This window comes from Brienomyrus brachyistius, chromosome 4 (assembly GCF_023856365.1).
Source record: "Brienomyrus brachyistius isolate T26 chromosome 4, BBRACH_0.4, whole genome shotgun sequence".
Classification (NCBI taxonomy): domain Eukaryota; kingdom Metazoa; phylum Chordata; class Actinopteri; order Osteoglossiformes; family Mormyridae; genus Brienomyrus; species Brienomyrus brachyistius.
Genome location: NC_064536.1, coordinates 13,971,228 through 13,996,570, shown reverse-complemented (window position 1 = coordinate 13,996,570; position 25,343 = coordinate 13,971,228). Strand labels below are relative to the sequence as shown.

At 48.3% G+C, this 25,343-nt stretch overlaps 1 protein-coding gene across 1 annotated transcript in view; it reads right to left on the bottom strand.

Annotated features, from left to right (window-relative positions):
• Positions 1 to 451: 451 nt before the first annotated feature.
• Positions 452 to 25,343, bottom strand: part of ptprn2 (protein tyrosine phosphatase receptor type N2) — a 129,776-nt gene continuing 104,884 nt past the window's right edge. Inside the window, exons 14-23 of the mRNA XM_049011094.1 lie at positions 19,205 to 19,396; positions 14,376 to 14,523; positions 14,193 to 14,266; positions 9,065 to 9,142; positions 8,240 to 8,359; positions 7,798 to 7,964; positions 5,067 to 5,120; positions 4,143 to 4,207; positions 2,165 to 2,238; positions 452 to 811 (exon numbers count right to left, since the gene is read on the bottom strand). Coding sequence (XP_048867051.1) covers positions 740 to 811; positions 2,165 to 2,238; positions 4,143 to 4,207; positions 5,067 to 5,120; positions 7,798 to 7,964; positions 8,240 to 8,359; positions 9,065 to 9,142; positions 14,193 to 14,266; positions 14,376 to 14,523; positions 19,205 to 19,396 — 1,044 coding nt within the window. The 3' untranslated portion in view covers positions 452 to 739. The remainder of the gene's footprint in view (positions 812 to 2,164; positions 2,239 to 4,142; positions 4,208 to 5,066; positions 5,121 to 7,797; positions 7,965 to 8,239; positions 8,360 to 9,064; positions 9,143 to 14,192; positions 14,267 to 14,375; positions 14,524 to 19,204; positions 19,397 to 25,343) is intronic.

The following is a 25,343-nucleotide window of genomic DNA, read 5'->3' as shown; positions in this document are numbered from 1 at the left end:
CTATAAAATTAATATTTAATTAGCACAAAGATGGTCAAAGTACTAACAGCCGATTATGGAGAGCAGGGCTTCATGTCCGATTGCGCATTAAGCGTATAACTGTACATGGGTCCAAATAAAATAGTTAGCCGTAAAATACGAAACGTTATATTGCTTATGTGTAATTTATTACTGAAAAATGTCTAGCCTTCACCAGCTTGAAACGAATGATGAAATGATGAAACATCGCACATCTTGGCACCTCTATACACCTCTAATGGTCCCTAATGTCACATGAGGAAACACGCTCACGCACGGCTATTTTCGACACCTCAGCCGGCAGCCGAATATTTAAAAAGCCAGGATATTAGGTACAGCTCAGGTAAATACATCTAAGGTTAGAATAGCCTGGGCTCTGTTAGCACCGGCAGCCTAAATGTGACAATTTCCTGACCCAAATTATGATGCACACTCACAATCTAAAACCGTTTTTAATCTGATAGTTACTGTACTCTATTTACAGAAATGGTGTTTTTTTTAAGCTGTTTTCATTATCAACATTGAAGTGTCAGCTTGGGAAGAACTCCAGAGCAAGAAGAGAGAGAGAGAGAAAGAGGGAGAGAGATTTAGGGGAGAGAGAGACAGCTAAGAATAGGTTAGGGTTCTGGTGCAACATCCACAGAGACAGACATGTAGGGCTGGGTGGTCCTTGGGGAGAGAGGAAGAAGAGGAGGAGGAAGGGCACAGGGCCAGAAGCCTCTCATTGAGGAAGAGCTTTGAGGATGGCGTTCACTTCTTCTGCTACAGCTGTCAGCGCAAACTCGAACTGTTCCTGCGGGGAGAGAACCAGACAGTGTTGTTTCACCCTTAATTTGCTGAGGCATCATGGGAAACCGCCCGTTCCCAGAATCGACCGCTTTCTGACCACGAGCTGTCCCGATCCTACTTAGCCACCGTGAGGCTGACAGCTCGGGTGGGGCAGGGGTGGTCGATGTAGAGTGAAGCGTCTGTCTCACCTAACAGGAAGCTGGGCGGGGCCTTGAGTTTGGCCACGCCCTTTCATTTTATGTTTTTTATCTTAGCATACAGATGTCGTCTGTCAAATACTTTAGGTAACATTACAGTTTTAGGTATTCCAGCTAATGAAAGCAGATGAGCATCTTGGAACACTGAAGCCTCAGCTAACTCTTTGTCACTTCAGGCCAGATGAGATCCATCACCGTCTCATTTCTGCTTAGCTAAGTAAATTAAAGTCTCCTTTAGTCCCTGCTACACAGGGCTTCAAATGTATTTTAGCTTTAATCCATTACAGACTTAAGCTATGCAGGCTGAAGCACTTGGTTGTGAAATAAAATCTAAGATGATACTGAAACTGCGCTGGTACACAATAATCAGTTTATGTTATGATTTATAAGTGCTCTGCAGCGGTTTGGTCTTTAGAATGTTTTTAGCCAATCAATTTAACTACCACTAGGGGGAGACAAACCGCACCTTGTTTGACTCCAGCCCGCTGCCAACGTGAACCCATAGTGCGGGACGTCAGTCAGGATTGAATTTTTCAGAGATAAGGAGTCTTTGTGTCTCATAACTTTATCGGGCATTAGTATCATCTCACCATCCCCAGGCTGACGTTAAACCCCAAATGAGCTTGAGGGGTCCTTACTGGTGCAAAAGCCTGATTACATTTAAATCCATCCACAGCAGACACCTGCCCCCTCACGGGGAGGGGGCGGGGGGGGGGGGCACATGGCCACCCGTTTCCCTGGCCCTGTGAGAGGCCACCCCACAGCCCGAGGCCTAAGGGAGAAAGGTCACAGCTCTGCCTGGTGCCGCCAAGCCCCCCAGCAGGGCGGCGCTGACTTACAGATTATAAATAGAGGCGCTGTTAGTTGGGGGGGCTGTGCCCTGCTGGGGCTGCTGGGAGCTATTAAAATGTGCAATGGGTCTCTGTCTGAAACAAACTGGCCACACTCCCTGGCTGGAAACATCACTCTCTGGGTACAAATTGCAAATCGCTGGGCCCCGCGCCTTAGGGAGCGGACCACAGGATTCAGGACCGATGGTCTGCTCTGGGTAATAGATGCTCCCAGTTCCTCTTGTCTAAGTACCCCCGCACCCCCCCCCAAGTCCTTGGCGGTCTGCTCCCTAGGGCCTCTTGTGGGTTCCTTAAAGCGGCAGTCTGTACCTTCGTCTGCACCATTCCCGGTCTCTGGTCCCGCAGGTGCTCCAGAGTTGCGGCGATGTCAATCTCCTTGGCACCTGCAAAGGACAGCAGGCCGGTCAGGGTCAGCGGGGTCACGGCAGCCCCGCACTGCGTCTCTTCGCGCTGGTGGAGTACTTCTGGATAAGTGCCTCCTTCACAAGGGCCCCTGTTCAAGGCTCTGCTCCACCTCAGAACTGAAATCCCGCCCGAAGCAAAAACAACACGCGATTGGTCTGTGTTGACGTCACCCCTTCACAGCCCCAACTAGCCAACGTTGGCCGGCTTCAGATCTTTTTTGGAATAAAAAGTCGCTAACAAAGATTTCTTGGGATTTTTCAGGACCTCCTGGTTTGTTCCCATGTAGAGCCCCTTTTCTTACACGGCCGTTGTCTCTCACTAAAAAAGTGGGATCTCCATTCGACACAAACATGGAAATGATTCTTTCTTTCACGAATGGCTCTTTCGTGTCATTTTCCCACTTGAAAGCACGCTGTGAGGTGCATTGTGCTCCAGTCGATTCTTACCGGCAGCCGGCCCATTATGCAGTTATGTGAACATAATTCTGGGGGGTGCGAGGGGGGGGGACAATGCAGCCGATGAATTCTGAAAAATGGGCTTTTTCAGCAGGGGGAGAAAAAAAGGCTTCCCACCTTTAGTTTGAACAACTTAACAACCGAACTATTAGAAGGATTCTAATAAACTGAGCTCTGGAAAAGAGGTTTAATAGTTCATTTGAGATTCACTGGGACACACACACACACACACACACACACACACACACACACACACACACAATCCCTCCAAGGAAATCCAAAAGGAAGGTCCTTTTGGGAGTTTAGAAAGAAAGGAAGGCAGCTAGGCGTACAGTTGAGCTCCTTCTGAAAACGGCCTCACCCTCCGTGCTGGACTCCCCAGCCGAGGGTGGGGGGGGGGTGCGATGGTACAAAAGGGGGGCTTTTTGGGGAGGGGAGAGAAAGCAGCATTCTTGAGCGGTTTACAATTCATCCTGGGAGAGAAAGGAGTAACGGCTTGGCCGTTTGGACCACGGGGCCTTTTGATCAAGCCGAGGCAAGCTGGAGAGGTAAGCGGGGCCTCTCCATTCTCAGGCCCGAACAAAAGGGACTCGGGTCTAACAGGCCAGGCCCAAATTCCTGTCGGAACCACCCCCCCCCCCCCCGGCCCCTCGCCCGACAGCCTGAGAACGGCCACGGCAGCAGGGAAAGATGGCCGCCTCGCTCTTTGATCTGTCTTCGAGGCGAGGGACGCCGGGTTTCTTTCCATTCGTCCGGCCCATAAGTGAACAGGGGTGGGAGGAAAGGGCAGCATTAAGGACAAATAAATGGGTGACCTTTCCCCATGGGGGGCAGCAGGCTTTCCTGCTTCTGGGCCAGTTTCACATGAGTTATTTCATATTATGCAACACTAAGACTGCAGAGTGCCGACAGATGAGCGGCACCCGGTCCTGGAAGATGGCCGACCACAAAAAAGTTCATTTTTATAAATATAACATCAGGTGTAAAGAAGGCAGCAGGAGTGCAGTAAAATAAGAGGATGCCAAATAAAATTTTGTCCAAGTGGTGCTATAAAATGAGGCTTCTTGAATGAATAATGTGACTGGGCTGTCTTGGAGCTTCATGGCGCCCCCTACTGACTAGTAACAGCAGGCAAATGGAACAGATCCCAGCATAAGCACCTGAAGAGCCAGCTGACAGAAGCCTCCTGAGATATCATAGCCTTCAGATAACACACTTATTCTGATCTAACATAGAACCGCTAATGTGTCTCTGTGCAAACCCCTCCCTGTATCTTCATATCCATTTAGCGTTCAGGAAAATCTTCACTCATCCCTTAATGCATCGCATGCCCCCCCTTTCTCCCGAGAGCCCAGGCCTGGGGGGTTGCCATGGTGACATCTCCACGCAAGTGTTTCAGAGGAGGGGGAATACCGGGTGACTCGCACCTTTGGCCATCTTGTTCAGAACCATGTCGATGAGAATGTAGGTCCCGGTGCGGCCGGCGCCGTCACTGCAGCAAGAGGAGAGGACTGTTAGCATGACGAAGCACTGAGACACAGGCCACATCCCTTACAGGCCACACCCCCACAGGCCACATCCCTTATAGGCAATGCCCCACAGGCCACATCCCTTACAGGCAATGCCCCACAGGCCACATCACTTACAGGTAATGCCCCACTGGCCACATCCTTACAGGCCACATCCTTTACAGGCAATGCCCCACAGGCCACACCCCCACAGGCCACATCCCTTACAGGCAATGCCCCACAGGCCACACCCCCACAGGCCACATCCCTTACAGGCAATGCCCCACAGGCCACACCTCCAGAGGCCACACCCCCGCCCCCCCACAGGCCATGCCCCCACAGCCACCTGCACTTCCAGTGTTATTGTTTGTCATTCTGTAAAAGCACGCTAACTTTCGCTAAAATCACTGCCCCCCTCATTCCCAACACTCCCTGGGGTGGAATCATTTTGGCATTTATGCTGACGAGTCAAACGACAAACAAATCTTAAGGTGAATTGTTATCCTGGGAAGGAAAAGGATGCATTTATGGGATGCTTTTTACACCTCACGCACTTTACCTTGGTGACAGGTCTGTGGTGGGCGATCAGCCATAAACGAGGGCGGAGCCACCATGGACATTAAACAACCTTACTGCCTAAAGCACGTCAATATTTATTTTGTCTGGAATCTCCCGTTAAAATGACTGGATTTCATCAAAATTTGCAGCTTGATAGAAATATGTGACCAGAAATTTATGTGACCATTCATCAAAATCGAACGATTTAAAATGAAGAAACAATCCTATTCCCGCACACGCACACACACACACACACACACACACACCTGTTCCTTTTATACTTGCCTGCAGTGGACAATTATTGGGCAAGATCGACCTCTGTAGCATTTGTTGACCTTTCTGTAAAAGAGAAACAGGAAAAATAAATATTAAAATATATATAATAAATAAATAATAATAAATATTATGCCATAACAGGCCTGAATCTGAATAAGCTGTTGAGCCCATCCCTCAGAGTTGCCCAGGACCGCAGTGAAATGTGCATGGGAAATGCGACAGAAAGCCCTGGTTTTGCATGTTCTACCTGACAGACTGACGGCGTCCACAGGCCTCCCACAGCTCCAGGTCTGAACATCACGCAATTAAAATAATTTAATTGTGCCTTCAAATTAAGCGTAGCCTTATCGGGGGTGTGGAGCACCGAGGTGAGACCTTCGCAAAGAGAATTAAACATGCGCAGACCTCACTGCCGTGTAGGTCCAAAGGGTCCGTTCCCATAGCGACAGCCAGGCTATTAATTATACTGGACCCACTGTTTTTCATACGCGTTTAAAACACGGTGGAATTCAGACAACCTTTCAATGACGACTTAAAAAAAAAAGTCATCTAAGAATTATTAATTTCAACAATATATCAACCTAATTACATATTTTTTTGCAGAATACTTCAAGAATTCTTTGAGGTAACAATCATAAAATCGTTCAGTAAAGTTTAATGTCTATATAAAATATTTGAAGTTAAAGAACATAATTATACCAAGTATGAAATATGCTGTTTTATCATTTTTACAAACCTGAGTTTATGACTGAAAAATCCAATAAAAGGACTGAATTCAGGTTGTAATTAGGTGCCAGGGAATGAACTGCCCCCCCCCCCCCCAAATACTTTCAATAACCGCAAATGCCCTGAAAACCTTAGAAATAAAAGGCATACGTTGTAGGATAAGTCTGCGTTTTCCTCAATAGGAGCGGTGACATACATTAGGGAAGAACCAACACAGACAGCTGATCATCTCGAAAGCCAATCAAATCAGAGGAAGAAATCAAACACCATTTAAGCAACACCCACAGAGACACGTCACCGATGGCAAAAAACAGAAGCGTAAATCATTGAAAGGAATCAGGTATTTAGTCTGCCGGCCGATAAAAATGCAAAGAGGAGATAGTCATGCAAATCATTAGCGAAAGCGAAAGGGCAGAGGTGGTCAGAGGCTGTAAAAAAACAGGACAGGGAATTTCCCATAAGCCCCTGCTGCAGAGTTACAGTCTCCAATGATCACTTTTGTGACTATGCAACTGGGCTCATATTACTAGCTGCAACATCACAAAAATGACACTGGCAACCGCTAATTAGCTGGCGAAAAAGGATACAAATTAAAACGAAAAAAGCCCATTCGGTCGGGAGTCGTGTTAGTAAATACTGCCGCACGCCCTGAAAGATGAGGCCGCAGTTTATATCTCTGAAAGCTCCTGCGTGTACTTTCATTACTTTTTACCTTTGTGCTAATTTGCTCCCTGTAGGATTTAGGAAGCATTTAATTAGGTGTAACCACATGTATCGAGCGAACCTCCATAGCGACAAGCCACTTAAAGGTGAGTGGTGTGTTTGGTGAGGCGGGATCCGATTTTAATTTTAAAATAAGGAATCTAATAAAATGCATAGGCACAAAGCATAGACTGACGCGTTAGTGAGAAGCTAATGAGGGCGGCTGTGAAGCTGTGAGTTTATCAGTCTGTACGTCTCTGTACTGTCTGTCAGTCTGGGTAAGTCTGACTATAAACAATAACACACAGATATATGTCTGTCCGTTTGTCTGGGTGTGTGTCTGTCTGTGTGTCAGTGTCTGTGGGTATGTGTCTGTCAGTCCTGTCTGAGTATGTATCTGTGTTTCAGTCTGTGAGTGTGTCTGTGTGTCAGTCTGTCTGCGATTGTGTCTGTGTATATCTGTGTGTCAGTCTGTGTGACAGTCTGTCTGTGAGTTTGTCTATCTGTGTGTCAGTCTGTCTGCGAGTGTGTCTGTGTATATCTGAGTGTCAGTCTGTGTGACAGTCTGTCTGTGAGTTTGTCTATCTGTGTGTCAGTCTGTCTGCGAGTGTGTCTGTGTATATCTGTGTGTCAGTCTGTGTGACAGTCTGTCTGTGAGTTTGTCTATCTGTGTGTCAGTCTGTCTGTGAGTGTGTCTGTGTGTATCAGTCTGTCTGTGAGTATGTGTCTGTGTTGCACTGCTAAGTCCGTAGGACGGCATCTCTCTCCATCTGCTCTCAGGCCTGCATCCTCCCACACAAAGTCTGCTTCGGCTCCTGCAGTTATAACCAGGGCGTCACCGGGGCGCTGGCAGCACACCCCCCCCTCCCCTGGCAGCACACCCCCCTCCCCTGAGAGCATAACCGTGTACCGGTGTCTGCGGCTGCCGATCCACATTACTAAATTCGGTCACTTCGCTTTATCGGGCTTCAGACAAAACATGATCCGCATGTCATGGATCTTCTAATTTTGGAGATCTCGTTTTAGGTTTTCCAGGGTACTTGGAGGGGGCACCCACTGGTGAAATTTCTATTGGTAAATCGGGGGGGAGGGGCAGATGTTTGGCTTTGTCCTGTCCAATGCAACAGTGCCTTGGGGCTGAGGAGCAGGAGACGGCTACCGGGCCAGCCATCGAAGGAGCAGCAGAGCCAAGCATGGCGTTAACGGGGAACGCGGGAAGGAGGACCAGAGGCAGCGCAAGGACACATGGCACCCGATTAAACCGCCACACGGCAGGCAGAAGGTCATCCCAAGTGCCCGCAAGCTCCTATACCTGCGGAAGTCCAGGAGGGTCCTACTAGATTCCGGAACGTTCTGGTTCAGCCAGGTCAGGAAGTGGAACTGCGTCACGGTGCGAGTCTCATTTGTCTGCATGTTCTTAAGGTAGAAACTCCTCACCAGGAAGTCTTCACACCAAATGTGCTCTGATACCAGGTTCACCTTTAGTGGGGGGGGGGGGGGGGGGGGATTCACAGAAGGAAAATTCTGATCATTAACTCTTATAATGAACTCTGCATAATGAATGAATATATCATTAATCACGCTGTGGTTCAGACACTTTGCCAGGAATTTAAGCCATTTTTAAAAGTGACGTGTTAAATGAGTCATTACAATAAATGAAAAGGGAGGGGGCATGTATGCAGGAAGAACAAAACAGCCATAAAAACAAAAAACAAGGACACCCGGGGGGGCTCTGAATGGCGGTGCACAGGCACCTCGTAAATGTGATAGAGGTTCGAGCCCTCGTCTGGCCAGTAATGGTAGCATTGCTTGACTCCATTCTCCGTCAGGGGTGTCAGCATCACGATAACCACACATCCATTCTCCCAAACCATCTGCGGATGGAGAGAAACAAGCCAAAATCGCAAATTACACACATAACCTACCAGACGACTGGAGGTGACTGACGTCTAACATGACACCCTTTGGTAATGGTTTCATCGATAGCCAAGGAGACTGGGGTGCTCTGTAGGCCTGAGAGGAATCTCAAAACGCCATGAAGGAGTGACTCCGCTAGTGCTTTGAACTTGTTTTCACAATTAACTCGCACGGCGCTGCTCCCAGTCACATTACAGAGCTTCATTTAGAGAATTTCATGCCCTCTTAGGTGTACGCGGGACTGCAGAGGTTGTCACGAATGCCAGCTTTATGACGTTAATAAAAACGCAGCGATGATCCGACGGGAAGTTTAATAGCTGGTGCTCCAGCCCATGAGAAGCATTTCAGCCTGTGCAGGCCGAGCCATCCGACGTCAACTAATGAACCTTTAATTACATGTAAGTGTTCTGAACGCATAAAACAGCTGTGTTTATTGGGAGAAATTTACTGCAAAATAATGAGTGAATGTTATACTACAGAACTACAATTGCAATCATTAATGGTACACATTGTGGAGTACACTGTCCAGTAAATTCATTGAATGCAATTGGAATAAAACAGTTTTAATTCATCTTAGACCAGGAAACGCTCAGGCCTGAAAGCTCTGGAATGCTGCAGAAGCTCATCTAGCAGCTAAGATCAGGTGCCCAGCTGGGTCTTACCTGCCAGAAATCTGCCACAGTGGCAGGAAGCGGCCCCTGCGTCGCGATGTAGGCGGGGTTTCGGGGGTCGTGGTCCATCTGCGTGAGAAACGAAGAAAGTGGGCATGGGTGAATGTCACCATGGAGACCATTTAATCCCACCCTCGACTCCAGGGCGACAGGCTCGCGGAGATTCTGAAGGGGCAAATCTGCGGAAGACATACACAATGGCGGCTGTTTCCAAAAACTTTCTCAGGGGATATTTGCCGGAGATGTGTCCATGAGTAACACAAAAAAGCACCATGGTTTGGTGTGATACCTGACCTCACACCATCAACATCCCTACGTGACTTAATCTCTGCCGAGAAATACAGCCCCGATCGGCGTGTCTTAAGACATAATTACTTACAATCGGTATGTAATAAAACCTTAGATGTCGGTAACCAGAGTCATCATTATCAGCAGCTTCAAAGGGTCCAATCAGAGAAGCCGTTTGCTGCACAGTTTGTCTTCATCAGTCACGTGTCTGTAGCCTTCAAAAGAATGGAGTTGGGCAGAACCGGTCCTTGGATACAAAAATGATGCTCAGAAAAAGAGGAGGGAATCTGTATCCCTGTGTCCACCGTGTGTCTCTTCCCCTCCTCATTTCCTCAAGGACTTTAATTCCGGTAAATAACGGGAAAAGGTTGGCTTTTGTTACGCTGCGATATTTATTGTTATTATGCTAGCTTGGCTGATCCCTAATAAAAAGACCCGGTAACACTTTACTTGCATTATAATGCATTATAACGCATTCATTAAGTATTATAAGCACCGCTATTACTATTTATAAAAAGGCATAATACATTATAGCCATGTGTATTATGCATTGTGAATGCTCTACGAAGCTCTCATCTATGATGCACTATAGATACCTTAATAATCTAGTACAAAGCATCCTTAATGCTCATACGGATCATTATAATACATTATAAAGGTATCTATAATGCATTATGAGGACTGCTTCAAGTAAAGTGTTACCAAAGACCCTTCGATTGCTGGTTTTGGTGTAAACGGAAAGCACAGCAATAGCCATTTTCCAGTCGCTACAGACACGGCAGCTATTAATTGGGGGGGGGGGGGGGGGGGCTGTTAAACAGTGCGTCGATGTCGCGAACCGCCAGTACAGCAAGGCGTACTGAAAGTGATAGCGTATCAGATACCGCCCACGTTCCGCTATAGGTGAACGCCCACAGACTCATGAAGTACTGGTAATGTTTCCACTGGACGGGTAATTAATGAGGGATGGCTGGAAACGTAATAACACCCCGCTGTAATTTCGTTAAATAATTAAACACTATAAAGTCTGTTAGTGTCTAATGCAAAAAATGACACATTTTTACAAATATGTAACATTAAATGTATGCAGACAAGGGAAATGCAGCCGGGATCTGCAGGCAGTGTGTGGGAGGGGGGGGGACGCAGGCTGGAAGTGGGGGGTTTATGTCACGCCATCTCATGAATACTAATGACGGGGCATTTAAGGCTAAGAAGTGTGTGGTTTTTTGTGCATGATTATTGGGAGGAAGTAATCCAGAGTCACGCACAAACGCTTTGGCACAATCGCGCAGATGCATGGCCACACGCTCCGGTCTGACTGCGCAGCACACGCACTCCCACACTTTGTGGTACAGTCATGCAGTGGGAAACACACACACTGTGGCATGACTGCGCAGCACGGGTACGCACAGACACTTGGGCATGACTGCGCAGCACGGGTACGCACAGGCACCATGGCATGACTGCGCAGCACGGGTACGCACAGACACTGTGGCATGACTGCGCAGCACGGGTACGCACAGACACCGTGGCATGACTGCGCAGCACGCGTATGCACAGACACTTGGGCATGACTGCGCAGCACGGGGACGCACAGACACTGTGGCATGACTGCGCAGCACGCGTACGCACAGACACTTGGGCATGACTGCGCAGCACGCATACGCACAGACACTTGGGCAGCACAGGCATGGCTGCCAGGAAGAGCCAGGCTTGCAGGGTGCATGGTCCCAGAAACACGAGTCAGCGCCCCTGGTATTTTTGAGTCAGAGGGTGTGAGGACCTGGGTGGGGGTCCACCCCGCTATCGTGTCTGCTCCCCCTCCCCCAATTCCATGTTATTATTTTCTTTGGTTCGTTAAGGCCCTTGTGATGAGTGCATGATACTACTAACCTGGTTATGGCTGCACAATACCAGTAACTCTGATACTACTGCAAGACAAATACTAACTGAGTTATGGCTGCACAATACTAGTAACTCTGATACTACTGCAAGACAATACTAACTGGGTTACGGCTGCACAATACCAGTAGCTCTGATACTACTGCAAGACAATACTAACTGGGTTATGGCTGCACAATACCAGTAACTCTGTTACTACTGCAAGACAATACTAACTGGGTTATAGCTGCACAATACCAGTAGCTCTGATACTACTGCAAGACAATACTAACTGGGTTATGGCTGCACAATGCTGCTAATTCTGCTACTGCCGCAAGAAACTACTAACCCCATTACGACAGTGTGACACTACTAACCTGGTAATGCCTGCACAACGATACAGACTCTCATACTATTAACCCGGTTATGACTGTGTGATGCTGCCAACACCGCTGCATAAACCCTGTCTGCATTTTACCCTAAATGAGAAAGTGAGCTGTTTCAGTTGAAGGCATTTTAAAAAGTATATTCCTGAGGGTTTATTAAGCTCTCTCATTGCATAAGTGACTCCCTGAGCTGACGGAAATAAGACAAGTGCAAACCAACGCAGCCTTTCCCACTGCGGAAGGTAACAAATTTGGGAGGGGGTGGGGGGTGCTGCCCTCCCTCCCATCTGACGGTCTGGACTTCATGCTCACAGATCAGGGCGTGTTACAGTGAAACTGCCTTTTAGGAGAAAAACAGCGCAGGCTGGGGGGATGAGGGGGAGATGAGACACACTCCGGAATACAGTGAACGTTACGGCGGCCCATTTCCGGGGGCAGGCTCCGGCGTTGCGGAGGGGGGATCCCCGTGAGCGCTGGCGTGGGGCCTGTGCTCAGGCAAACCTCTAACACAGAGTGGAACTGGCAGCTTCAGCATCTTGCTGCGAATAATCCGCAGGAGCCCTTGTCTTCATCCCCTGCCGCTTGTAAGTAAAGCAGCTAGTCTGGGCTTCTATAATGGAGGCCCCCGCCATCTGCCCCCCCCCCCCCCGGGGAAATCACACAGAGCGGGGGGAAACACCCGCCTTCCTGCACCTTATGATCCCCATCCACGCGGAATGAAGAGGCGAGTGGCTCTTCCCGGAGAATCCAGTTGGAAAACGTGGCGTAAACCAGAAGCATCACGGACACGACAGAGTGCGCCAGTGCACTGCGTGTATATCAGCGTTCATGCACACGCACGCTAACGTGTGCACACACACGGGTCTGAGATATACACCACCTCCTCGTATGTCGGGAAACGGACACACAAGCCAAACAGTTATGATAAAATGTGCTTTATACTCCGTGCTCTTCTATTAGAAAGACATTTATACACACAACCACAAAACACAGTGTATATGTTTGGTTAAATACACTATTGGGCAAAAAACAGGGATAAACCGAAATTGCACAACATCTAGCTTTGGCCTATTTTCTTGCCCAGGAGTATGTACTTGTGTATGTGGATTATGTTTCTATTACATTGTGGGGACCAAATGTCATAAATCTGTTTTTGACATTTTTGTCAAACTTTTGACATAATTTTGATGTCGTGGGGTCCATTTTTCAGGTCCCGACAAAGATCTATGAATACAATCAAAAAACTAAAACTGCCAAACGTCTCATGTTTTGTTTGGTTCCTTATGGTTAGGGTTAGGGCTGGGTGGGGGATAAGGTCGCCATGTTGGGATTAGAGAGTGTGTGTGTGTTTCTGTGTATCTGTATGTATAGAAATAAATGCCGAAGGGTTGCAGTTTAGGTATGAAGTCACAAACAGTTTCTTTTTTCTCTAAATTGTGTGCACAGTTCAGCTTAATGTGTACACGAAAATAATTGATCGAGCTGAAGAAATGCCCTAACATGTGCGTGGGATTTACTTTTTTTCGTGCTCTCAGTTTGCTATTTTGAGCTCAGGAATTAATTAATTGATCACGTTTTGGTTCTTTGCGCACTTGGGACTGCGGACATGTCATCCACACAGTCTGCGGGTGCACGATCACTACGGTATTACCGTAGGAAATGTATTCGCTCGAATCTTTGTAATACGACGTAATATGTCTCCCATTCCAATTAGAAAACGGACTCCCATATATGAGAACTAGTCATACAAAGTTTCAAAGTTCAATTGTTAAAATTAGAGGTTACAGTCAGATTATATACTGTAATAACAAATAACATGTATATATCACTAAGCTCATATCTTTCTAATAATGCAAAATATGTCCTCCAGTCCAGCTTGTCCTTATTCTGGCAGATTAGACACATGTTCACACAAAATGCCAAACAATTCTATATTAGAAATTACGGATTATGGTCGTCTAATCCTTAATGTCACACAAGGTAATAACTATTATCTATACATCTCTGAGGCTTCATCATAATGCATGAAGTCTGCCATTCCAGACTCGATCTCCTGTATTTCTTTAAAGGACATAAACTTCGCTTTGTGGTCACCTGGTTTTACACATTTATGATGAGATCGTAGCTTTGCAGCCACAAACAACCAAAACATGAGGACAACGTAATTAATTTGAGAGCTTGAAATTGCAAATTGCATGAAATAAAAAGAAATCGGACTGACATGATTTAGTGTATCATGCACACAAGATAAAAAAAAAAAAGTTGTGGCCCCTTCAAATGAAGGGTATAAGTATACAATGTTTGTGTAAAATGATATGGGTTCATAATGCTTTCCATTCCAGTTTATTTTATACTGCGTAGATTTGTAAAATGCAGTTATGGTGGGAATTTGATCTTCGAATTTAAAATGTCCACTGTTTTATGCTTTAGTAAGAATACGCAGAAGATAATGAAAATTCAACTGTAATTCTAGTTCTGAGCCACCGTGCGCACATGTGCGTGTGTGTGTGTGTGTGTGTGCGTGTGTGTGTGTGTACACGGTATATATATTTGTATACACTCACGATGGGGCTGGCGTTGATGTAGTCTGAGCTTCCCTGGTTGTTCTCTGCCTTCAGGGTGATTCGCGAGTGATCGTCTGTAACACAGACGTGTGCGTGTTACGAGAGGAAACCCACACACGGGCGGGGAGAACACGCAAACGGCACGTGCGCGCGCCGCGGTGTTGCCATGGAGATGGGACTTACAGGCCACCACGGCGCTGGAGCGGTTCTTCTTGCTGTTGCTGTCCCTCTGGCCGACGGCGCAGGTGTTGGGCTCCGCCTGGTACGCGCACAGCGCCTCCCACTCCTTCTCCAGACGGTTCTTATTCTTCAGGTGGTCCTCCATGTAGGACTGCGGAGACAAACGGCGAGCTATCAGTGCTGTGGGACCGCGGTTGGCAGGGCACACAGGATCATGGCAGTCGCGGCTTTCTGTATCAGTGGCGTTGTGAGAGAGTGTGTCTCTGTATGTGTGTGTGTGTGTGTGTGGGTGTCTGACACGCAGAGAGGGGTTACAAGACTGTGGATGGGGTCTCAGCCATTTATAATGCTCTCCAGCTGTGACTAAATGGAATCCGGCAAATAGCACCAGCCCTGCAATTTCAATAAAAAAAAAAAAGAAAAACGACGACTGAAAGCTGATGGCTAGACCGCCTTGCCGGTGCCCTAACAGGGTCTGCCACAAGCAAGCCGGTCTGCAGAGGTACGTCTCAGGCCTCATCAAGTGCCCAGAACACCCATGACTTCAAAATGGGACCATGTGACCGAGCTTCGGCCGTCAAAACACTGTAAGTTAAAAGCTACGCAGGCGCCTTCAGACAGATGATGAGGGAGGGGTCGCGAGATCAATGAGAAAGTGAGGTGACCCCCCCCCCCCACCATGTGGTCTATATTTCATAGCAAGGTGTGTCACCTCGAGCTGACACCAAGACCTATATCCAGAAATCCAAAAAAATAGCATAAAATATACCATGTGAAGCTTTAGCTTGCCGTTTCAGTACCTATGATAGGGCAGCCATCACTCTGCGAGTATGATATTAATAATAAAAAGCATTTTTTCGGTTATGAAACCGCTAACTGTCATGCATACCTCGACAGAGACCAGGCCAGGCTGCTTGTGGGATTGGGGTGTGTGAGTGAAGTCAGTGTGTGTGGTCGAGTGGCGTTCGTGATAGTGTGATAGGGCGTGGTCAGGACGGTGTGCCATCCGTGGGCTGTCGATATAAGTGTGTTCAGCCAGGGTTCTACTCAGTGCTGGGTACGGTCACCCTTCGGTTCCAAGAGAGATCACGGTCCTCTCCGATTTCAGATCTGGCGACAGGGGTGGAAACAGCAGCTTAATGGGACGTGAGCGTCTTACACGCGGCTTAGCATTAGCGACACGTCCCTGAGCCGCAGGCCCGAGCGGCGGTTTCAGGAACCTGCTGCTGAAAAGCTGCTAATCAAAGGAAACTGGTGAGCCGCAATGGCTGCAGAGCCGTGGGGTTCCTGGGGACAAGGCAGGGGGCAGGCGGGTGTGCTGCACATGCTGATTGGACATCCGGAATGAGGCGGATCTGGGCTTCAGAGAGACACCCAGACAGAGAGAGAGAGACGCAGCCACACACACACACACACACACACACACTCTGACAGAGTCAGAGAGACTCACGCGGCATTCTGCTTCAGAGACGCTCCGCTCTGATTCCTAGGCACACCTGATGTTCCGCTCTCTCTCCCCCTCATGTCGCTCGGCGCCAAACGCTGCGGACCTTCTGTTTTAACGCACAATGGCACCGGGGGGCGCCGCTATTACCCTGTCCAGCTAGCCGGACACCCAGCGAAGACTCAGCCAACAGTAAAATGACACTTTTATGCTATGATGGGTTTAGAAAATGCCTTGTCTGTCTAGGCTAATTCTCAGAAACATTTCCATCTGTATTACCAGAACTGTGTTAGCTGGCTGTATAATTACACAGCAGCACACCTTGTCACACTAAATTTGAAAATTTTTAGGATTCACTCCTTGAAGCACTCGTGTGTGCGTGTGTGTATGTGTGTGTGTGTGTGTATATATATATATATATATATAAAGATTAGGGGCCCTGTCGGATGTGTGTTTCAGTTACGTTTACTCAGAGGACACTCTAATGGCATTAAGTACCAAAACACGGGTTCTGCAGTCATTGAGGGCATGGCCATGTGACCACACGCACCGACACCCAACACTGCCGCGTGCCTCATACCGGGGGGCTCTCACAGTGCCAACGGTGACCGCTCCATGGCCGACGTTCAGGGAGGGAAGATGCCCCCCCTCCCACCACCAACAGAGAAGGGGACATGGGCATGCCTCCCCCCAGCCACCTGCCCCAGAACTACACAGTGACCCCCCCCCCCCCAACTTGCTCACGCGGCTAATCCTCACGCCCCAGGGAGGTGGTGTCTCAGTGCATTCAGGATAGGCCCACGTGGGAAGAGACGGGCGCGAGACAGACGCCCGTATCTCCGGAGGCCGGCATCGAGGACCCCTTGCCCGCCGTGCAGCTTATCTGGCACTTTGGACCTCGACTGCCCTCCTGGCGCGTCGCTAATGCCAAATTAATGGGTTTTCGTGACGAGTAAAGGGATTACCGACAGGCCAATCAGGAGATGGCAGGATCGTTGCGTCTCCAACAGACAGCATTTAATCCACCCCCCCCCACCCCCCGTTCCGCTCGCAGCTGCCAAGACGTGCTCGTCGAAGCCCGGGAGGGGCGCTCGGACCGGACAGCGGACTCAATCGCACGGTTCTGTGGTTGCTGGGGAGATCCGAAGAGGTACTTCAGAAGCCAGAAAACGGATGCAGATAGAGCTGAGGAGAGTGAGCCATACGGTAGGAAAGTCAAGTGTCCTGGTATCAAACTCTGCAATTCATCACAAAATCAAGACCCAATCTCCAGGCAGCCTGCCTGACAAATCTTTAAGCCACACACACACACACACACACAGATCAGGTATTTATATCTTTGTGTGGACTCTCCATTCATTGCTATAACCCTAATCCCAGCGATCCAGCAATGGCGACCTTAACCCCTATCCAGCTCTAACCTTAACCATAAGTGACCAAATAAAATACGAGAGTTTGGATTTTTTTTTGTTTTTTGATTGCAGTCACAGGCGTTTCAAAAATTGAGTTTCGCTTTGTGGGGACCGAAAAAAGTGGTCCCCACAAGACCAGAATGACAGGTGTTTATTGCATTGTGGAAGCATGACCAGACACACACACACACACACACACACACACTCACACAGAGTATATATACAGTGAGAGCAGCATTAAAAGGGAGAGAATGAAAGACAGAGTGAAAGTTAATCCTCTTAAAACAAACTAATTCTCAGTAAGCCCTGATGTGAAATCAGGTTACTCTCGAGTGACATGGGGCGCGGAGAAGCCGAGCTGTAAACAGCGCAGGGTCGCTCCCTAATGTGATTTCGGCACGGGGGGTCACCTGCGGCGTGCCCCCTTTTTTTATACTTAATGTGTCCCTTCTTTGAGTTTCAGCCAATAAAAGGAAGTAAAATAAGCCAAGCACCATAAACAGCAGCTCATATGGGCTGCTGTTTTCCGTGTTCCTGTATGCTCCGGCTTCTCCAGAACATTCTACACAAGGACTGTTCTGAGTGACTGTCCATACGCGTTCACAAAGGGTCATAATCTGGCCATTAATGCACGTACTTTTTCGGGTGCTTGAACACTATGGGGTGTGTGTGTTTGTTCATACACAGATTTGTGATGCTTGAGAATGTTCTGACCTCGATGATCATCACGCACACAGCAGTCCCACTCCAGCTGTATTGTGGGAAATTTCAACCATATCCATAATTGAGAGGGAAGGGGGTCGGATTTAACTGCACTTGAGGACTGAAGTCTTGCAATTAGCGGAGCTCTGCAGATGGTTCGTTAATCGGTAATTATGATCCCGGTCAGCTGATGAGTCTTTCTAAATGTGATCGGAAAATATGCTGCTTTGGGGGGTCGAGCGTTTGGGGATAAGGGGAAAACAGCTTGATGTTGCTTGTAAAAGGGCAGATGTTAATTATCAGTGGGCGGGGACATGATCTTTCACTTCGTATTGTCATTGGATCATCCACAGTAAGACTGTCCAATTGGAACCAGAGGACACCAGAAAAGACCCTCAAGGAGAAGGACATGATGGAGTTGTCCAGAGCCATCTACAGTGCGTCCCAAACTCCATTTACATCAGCAAGGGAGGAGGGAAAACCATCAGCTCGTCCCTGGTAGATGCTGTAGAGGGATGCTGTAAAACGACCACGAGACAGATTGATATGGATACAAAATGATGAAAAGGAAAGTAAGAGAAGGAGAGGAACAGAATGAGCAGGGAGATGGGCAGTGTCCGATCGAGGCAGCGACCCGCTGGGTCCCCCGACCACACACACCCACAGAAGCTCCGCCCGCCGCAGTGCACCAACTCACAAATGGTGATCAGTGTCAAAACCCCCATGTAGTAAATATGACCAGGCATGGCCGGGGGGGGGGACCCTCCTGGTACAGTCAGGCACTGCCATGCGTGCTGAAAGGCAGATATCACTCACGCCTAGTCAGCCGCTATGGGGGGGGCGTTGGAAACAGAGACATAAGCAGTGCGGGTGATGCATCAGATAACAGCCCACCCCCCCGAAACGATTTGGCCTGGCGGGGGCTCTATCACTGACATCATGCAGAAGCATCACTGCCCCATAAATCCACTGTGGACAAACTGGAAGGTGTCTGGCATTCCGAACTCCACCCCCCCCCCACCTTGCCAAAAAAGTGAGATGTCATCAATAATATGGAAAATATAAATTGGAGGGAAGCCGGCAAAATAACAGAAAAGTGAGCAATTGGTAGTCGATGAGGGAATCGTATTTCACTTGGGAAAGGTCATTCTCTCCTGTCGTCAGGGAGACGAAGGTGGGAATGGAGGGATGATGTAATGGGGGCTCTGTGTGTGTGTGTATGTGTGTGTGTGTGTATGGGACAGCGTGGATCCAGAAAAGGGGCGGGTACTCACCAGGATCATGTGACCAGTGGAGATATCCATGTTTGACTGCACAGGCTCCTCACACCAGGAGGAGGTGCTGCTGCGGGCTGAGGGGCTGGGAATGGGCCCGTCGCTGAACTGCGACGACACGCTGTTGATGCGGGACCCGTGTGCCGGCTCGGGCCGCTCCGTCTTCACTGCCATCCTCTGCCGACATAGCTCCTGAGGAATGCATTGCATCATGGGAAGGGCGCTCTCAGACTGCCCTGCCTTGCGGATGCTCAGTGCCTGCCCTGCAGCATTTACCCTTCAGAACAAACATGCAGTGCGTCTGAAGGTTCTCCCATGTGGCACAAAATAAGCAGCGGAGTCCAAAGCCCGGCATGCAGCTGTCTGAGCGGGCCCTGCGCGGCGCTGCCAGGCAGGCGTGGGCTGCGTCATTCGACAAAATAAACCGAACGCTCCACATATTCTTCTGCTTTTGCACAGTGCACACACAAACCGTGTGTCGCTCAGAGATCCATGTCCAGAAGGCTTTGGGTTCAAATCCCATAACAATCAGAACCCCCCCCACCCCCACTCCTGTATATAATAAGGTATAACAGTTTCTTAAAAAAAAATAGCTGTGCCTCTGTCCCTACAGTCTGTTCATTACGCTTTACAGCATCATCCACCTCTCTCACCTCCCGTGACACCGATACAGAATCCGGCTGTTTACCTCGGCTAGCGATTAGCACGTTAGCGATGAGCGCATTGGCGATTAGCGCATTAGCGATTAGCATACACGCTCACACAAACGGGCACACCACGCAGACACGCACACTTACAGTACATTTATAGAAAACAATAAACAGCCCTGAGCAAAAGAATTTAATATAATAACATTAATGTCCACATCTGACGACAGTAAAATGCAATAAAGTCAGACAGCATGGCCGTGACATCGGCCATCGTGACAGCGCCACACCATTAACGAGCATCGGCAGATCCCACATTCATCCGTCATGAGAGCTATCCTCCCCCAAAACGACGCCGCTCTGCCGCATAACGTCTTTATGTGCCGGCCTGCTAATTCTCTCGCTGCTCTCGCGTCTGGTCGTAAATGTCACCAGTTTTCGAGTCGTCCCCGTCTGGATTTGTTATGAGTCATCAACTCCGCACTGAAATGCTGTTTTACAAGAAACTTTTCCCAAGAAAACGGATCCATCTGTATCATTCATATTTATGCTGGGTGCATATACAGCCCTGCAATTCAGCACTTAATGACAGCACTGAATTTCCCCACGAAGATTAATATAGTTTATCTAAAGAAAATGGATGGATGTACTTCAAATGTTGGCAAATCGAAGTAAAGATGGGTGCCAGGCAGGTGTAGGGATAAAAATGAAATGGATGACAGAAATCTCAGTAATAATCGCTGTCATTAATGACCCGTTGTCACTAATGACCTTACGTTCCTGTTCTTTCTTTTTCGACAGCAGTTGCGCAGAAGAAAAATGATTCGGGTATGCCAGTGAGCAGCCTATTACCTAATCTGCTGGCTCGGCCTCGCAAGTAAAAAACAGACAGACATGCAGACACATGGGAGAAGGACAGACAGAAATACAGACAGGCAGAATCCATTAATTTGGAGCAGGACCCCTGGGTCTCGGCTGTGTTTTACTTAGCAGATGTGACTCCTACATAGGAAATCACTTACGGCTACCCTGGACCCTGAGGGAATCACCCACGCGACCCCAGCCAATGGGTGATCCCCTGGTGTCGGCCAATCAAATCAGCACAGCTGCAGACACAGACTGTCACCTGGGGGCGGGGCCAGCCATGGTAAGAGGCCAGCCAGTATAGCCCTCACGCACCTCTCCTTAGCCTCAGATCGAAGGGGGTGCAGGGGGGTAGGGGGTTGGCTGTAATTCTGGGTCGCCCCCCCCATGGGGTTTCTCCTTTAAGTGCCGGGACGTGATGTGACCGCCGGCCGGAGCATTTTACACAAGCCTCAGGCATCTCGAGGCAAAGCTTCTGCCAATTAGATGGACATTTGGGGGTCACTGAGAGCGTGTGCTTCTGTTAGGGTCTCCGAGTGTAGGCCCTGTGGGGGGGTGGGTGAGGGTGGCCCGCTCTGGTGCCCCCTGCAGTGCTTGCAGGTCAAAGGTCAGCAGCCTCGGCCAATAGCCTCGCATAGCGTATTATCTCCCGTTTTTGGATTGGGATGGGAGGGGGTAGGGGGGGGCTGCCTCCGGAACACCTGCTGGAGAACATGTTTGAGGGTGGGGTGGGGGTACTACACAGTTGTAACACCTCCCCGACTGAATCTTTGATACTTCTAAGAAATGAAAAGAATAGTTCCTCTGGAATGGAATCTGCTCTCCAAAAAAAGAAAAGAATTAAAAGAAAAATCAGCGTTCAAGGTCAGCTTCAAATTGAATAAGAGAGGCTTCTAGATGTCGAGTGGGAGCCTCGCGAAGGGCGACGACATCCATCTTTATTTATGGCCTATTGATTTCTGTCCGTGTGCAGTTAAGCGGCCATATATGGATGTCTAATGTGTGTGGGATTATTGTACCTCAGCCTGTTATAGGGCTCTTACACAAGGTGAATTGTAATGCGCTCATGCGTCTGCGATGAGGCGAATAGGGAGGCTCGCGATCCAGGGAGGCTGCAGCTCACCTCAACCCTCCCCCTCGCCCCCCCCACCTCCATGGGTGGGCTTCCGGGGCGAGGGATGCAGATCTGAACGCGCCGCTGAGACTTTGTCTCATGTTTACGATCACATGTTCTCCAAATTTACTGGCACGTGAAACAAGCTGCAGGAACTATTAGCGATTAACTGAGGAGAGGCGTGAGTCAGACAGAAGAGGGATGTCTGTCTGCTCGGCTGAACCAAAGAACAGGCTGATTATGTTCGAGTTAAAATCATCATATTCGCCAGACAGTCATCACTTCAAACAAAACCACAAACTCCAGCCTTTTTAACCATTATTTTAACCAAATGAACATTATTTTTAATCATTATTTTAAGCAAATAATGAACTACCAGTGCATCTTCCAGCACAGGATCCAAGTGACATGGTGCATCAGGCAGGACCAAATCCTGCACGGGATTCCGGTCCATCACACAACATGGGAGAAGCTTCTGTTAGCCTAGCGGTGTGACGTAATAAGAGCCCCCAGAGGAAACCCACACAGCCCCAGGAGAGCATGCAAACACACACACACACACACACACACACACACACACACACACACATGCACACACACACACACATGCACACACACACATGCACACACACAGACACACGCAGGCACACACAGACACAGTCATGTAATCACATCTTTTTGTGGACCGCTCATTCATTTCTATGGGAAAAATGCTAACGCTAACTATGACAGCCTTAACCCCCACCCAGCCCTAACCATAACCATAAGTAACCAAGCAAAATTATACAAGAGATTTTGCATTTTTTGTTTTTTTATTGCAGTCACAGATTTATATTTAACTGAGTGTTCCCTTATGGGGACCAGGAAAAAAAAACAGGTATTCATCAGGTTGTGGGGACATTGTGTCCCCATAAGGTAAGGTATACCCGCTCGCACATACACACACACACACACACACACACACACAAACAGCAGGATACAAACCCACTGCCCTGCTGATGCAGAGCTGCCCACCACACCACTCTGCCATTAACAATCAAATATTTTTTTTATCAGACCAAATACAATCACATCATCATACACATATAATAAATCACTCAATATTTATAAACAAATAAATATTACTTTCCCATTTATATTTTCGTTGACAAGTATCACATAAGAAGTGCTACACTTTAGATTGAATTTCAGACCTCAAATAAGACTGAAATTAAACAAACTGGAATTTATCTGAAATGAAAGCCTGACATTCTGAAATATTAATGTTTTTACAGCCCTGCTGTTCAAACACACACACACACAGTTGGAAGACAGCAGAATTTCTGAGACGTTCCCAATTCCCTAAATGGCTTGTGTGTGACTGGTTTATTCCAGCCCCCCGCTCCAGCCCTTCCAGCAGCACTAAGAAGGGATTTTTACTCCCCAGTTTAATGACAGTCGGTATCCAGTAAGCAGCAATGGACTAGTGCCCCATCCTGGGGAATTCCAAGCCTTGCGCTTGTAACGTTTGGGATAGGCTCTGGATCGCTGACCAGAATAAGAGGTTGTAAGATGGATGGATGGATGGTTGGATGGATGGATGACAATAAGGCCACACACACACACACACACACACACACACATGAATATCTGTAAATGTGTGTCTGCACACAGGCTGTACAGCACTGCAGCACAGTAAACATCTACATCAGTTAGGGCTACTGTTCCTCTCTGTGCTTGACCTCACTTCACAGTCCAACAGCGACCCCAGTGAAACTCGACATACTGCTGAAAGACACCCTTCCTTAACACCCTTCCTCCTCACCTACACATAACCCCAGTTCATCTTACCTTAACACACTGGCTGTTCATTACATCAACACTCTTTCTCTACCTCACCTTAACACAGCCCTTTTACTATCTGAACATACCTATGGTATCCCACCTTAACACACCCCCTTTACTATCTGAACACACTTCCTGTCTCCCACCTTAACACACACCCCCCCCTTTACTATCTGAAAAACACTCCCTGCATCTCACCTTAATACACCCCCTTTAGTATATGAAGACACCTACTGTGTAGGTGAGCCAATGGCCCCCCCGGTCCCCACACCACTCTGTCGTTAGCCTACTTTCTGTGCCTGACCGCTCATGGGTTATGCCGCCGGTGAGGGGACACTGTCTCACCACACCTCAATATCTCACAGCCCCTGTTAGCGATGTCATGACTGAACACACGCAGCAGAGTGGGAAATAAGCCCCCCCCCCCTCCACCCACGTGTAAGTGGGGGCTCCTTGTCCGTAACCCAGCACCCCCGACTTCTGCAAAGGACCTCAGCCATCACTCAGGACATTCGGACCACACCTATGTTCCCCGGTTAGCTATGGCTATTCCTGCTAAACACCGCATCCCCCTGCCTAAAATGAAACGAACTGCTTTTTTGAAATGTAATGAAATGCCAAAAATATCCGTGGCTCTTTGCAGGAAAGCTTTGCCCAAAGGCTTCATGTCTTTCAGCAGGACAAATTCAAAGGTAAACACCTGAACATATACTCTCTATGCCTAAATGCGGTAAATGGAGAAAAAGACTCAAACACATTGCATCCCCAAATCTCTCCTTGAAACTCTCCTTTTACACCTTAACACCCTTCCTCCTCACCTACACACAACCCCAGTTCATCTTACCTTAACACACTGGCTGTTCATTACATAAATACTCTTTCTTTACCTCACCTTAACACAGCCCCTTTTACTATCTGAACATACCTATGGTATCCCACTTTAACACACCCCCTTTACTATCTGAACACACTTCCTGTCTCCCACCTTAGCACACCCCCTTCACCATCTGAACACACCTCCTGTCTCCCACCTTAACACACCCCCTTTACTATCTGAACACACCTCCTGTCTCCCACCTTAACACTTCCCCTTCACTATCTGAACACACCTCCTGTCTCCCACCTTAACACACCCCCTTTACTATCTGAACACACCTCCTATCTCCCACCTTAACACACCCCTTTACTATCTGAAAAACATCACCTGTATCCCACCTTAACACACCCCCTTTACTATATGAACAAACCTACTGTGTCCCACCTTAACATACCTCTTTTCTATCTAAACACAGCTCCGGTATCCTATCTGAATACACCTCCTGCATCCAACCTGAACACACGCCTTTACTATCTGAACAGACCTCCTGCATCTCACCGTGACATCCTCTCTCTTTAGCATCTAAACATACTCCCCAACTCACCTCCTGCCTGTTCCTCCCACGTTACTCCCTGACAGTGCTCCTCCTTCCCCAGTGACTTCCCCGCATGCAGTAAGTCCATCTCCATCCTGGTCACGATGGTTCATAAATACACAAAGAGCCCCAAGTGTGTGAACACGGCATTAACGGCCCTGACCTTTTACCCATGCCTGGACCTCTCGGCCCACCGGTGATTCCCTGACTGTCCACCGCCGCGCTATAAAAACAGGGCCCCCCAGCATTATCCTTCTTTCTGTATTTACTTCCTCTCT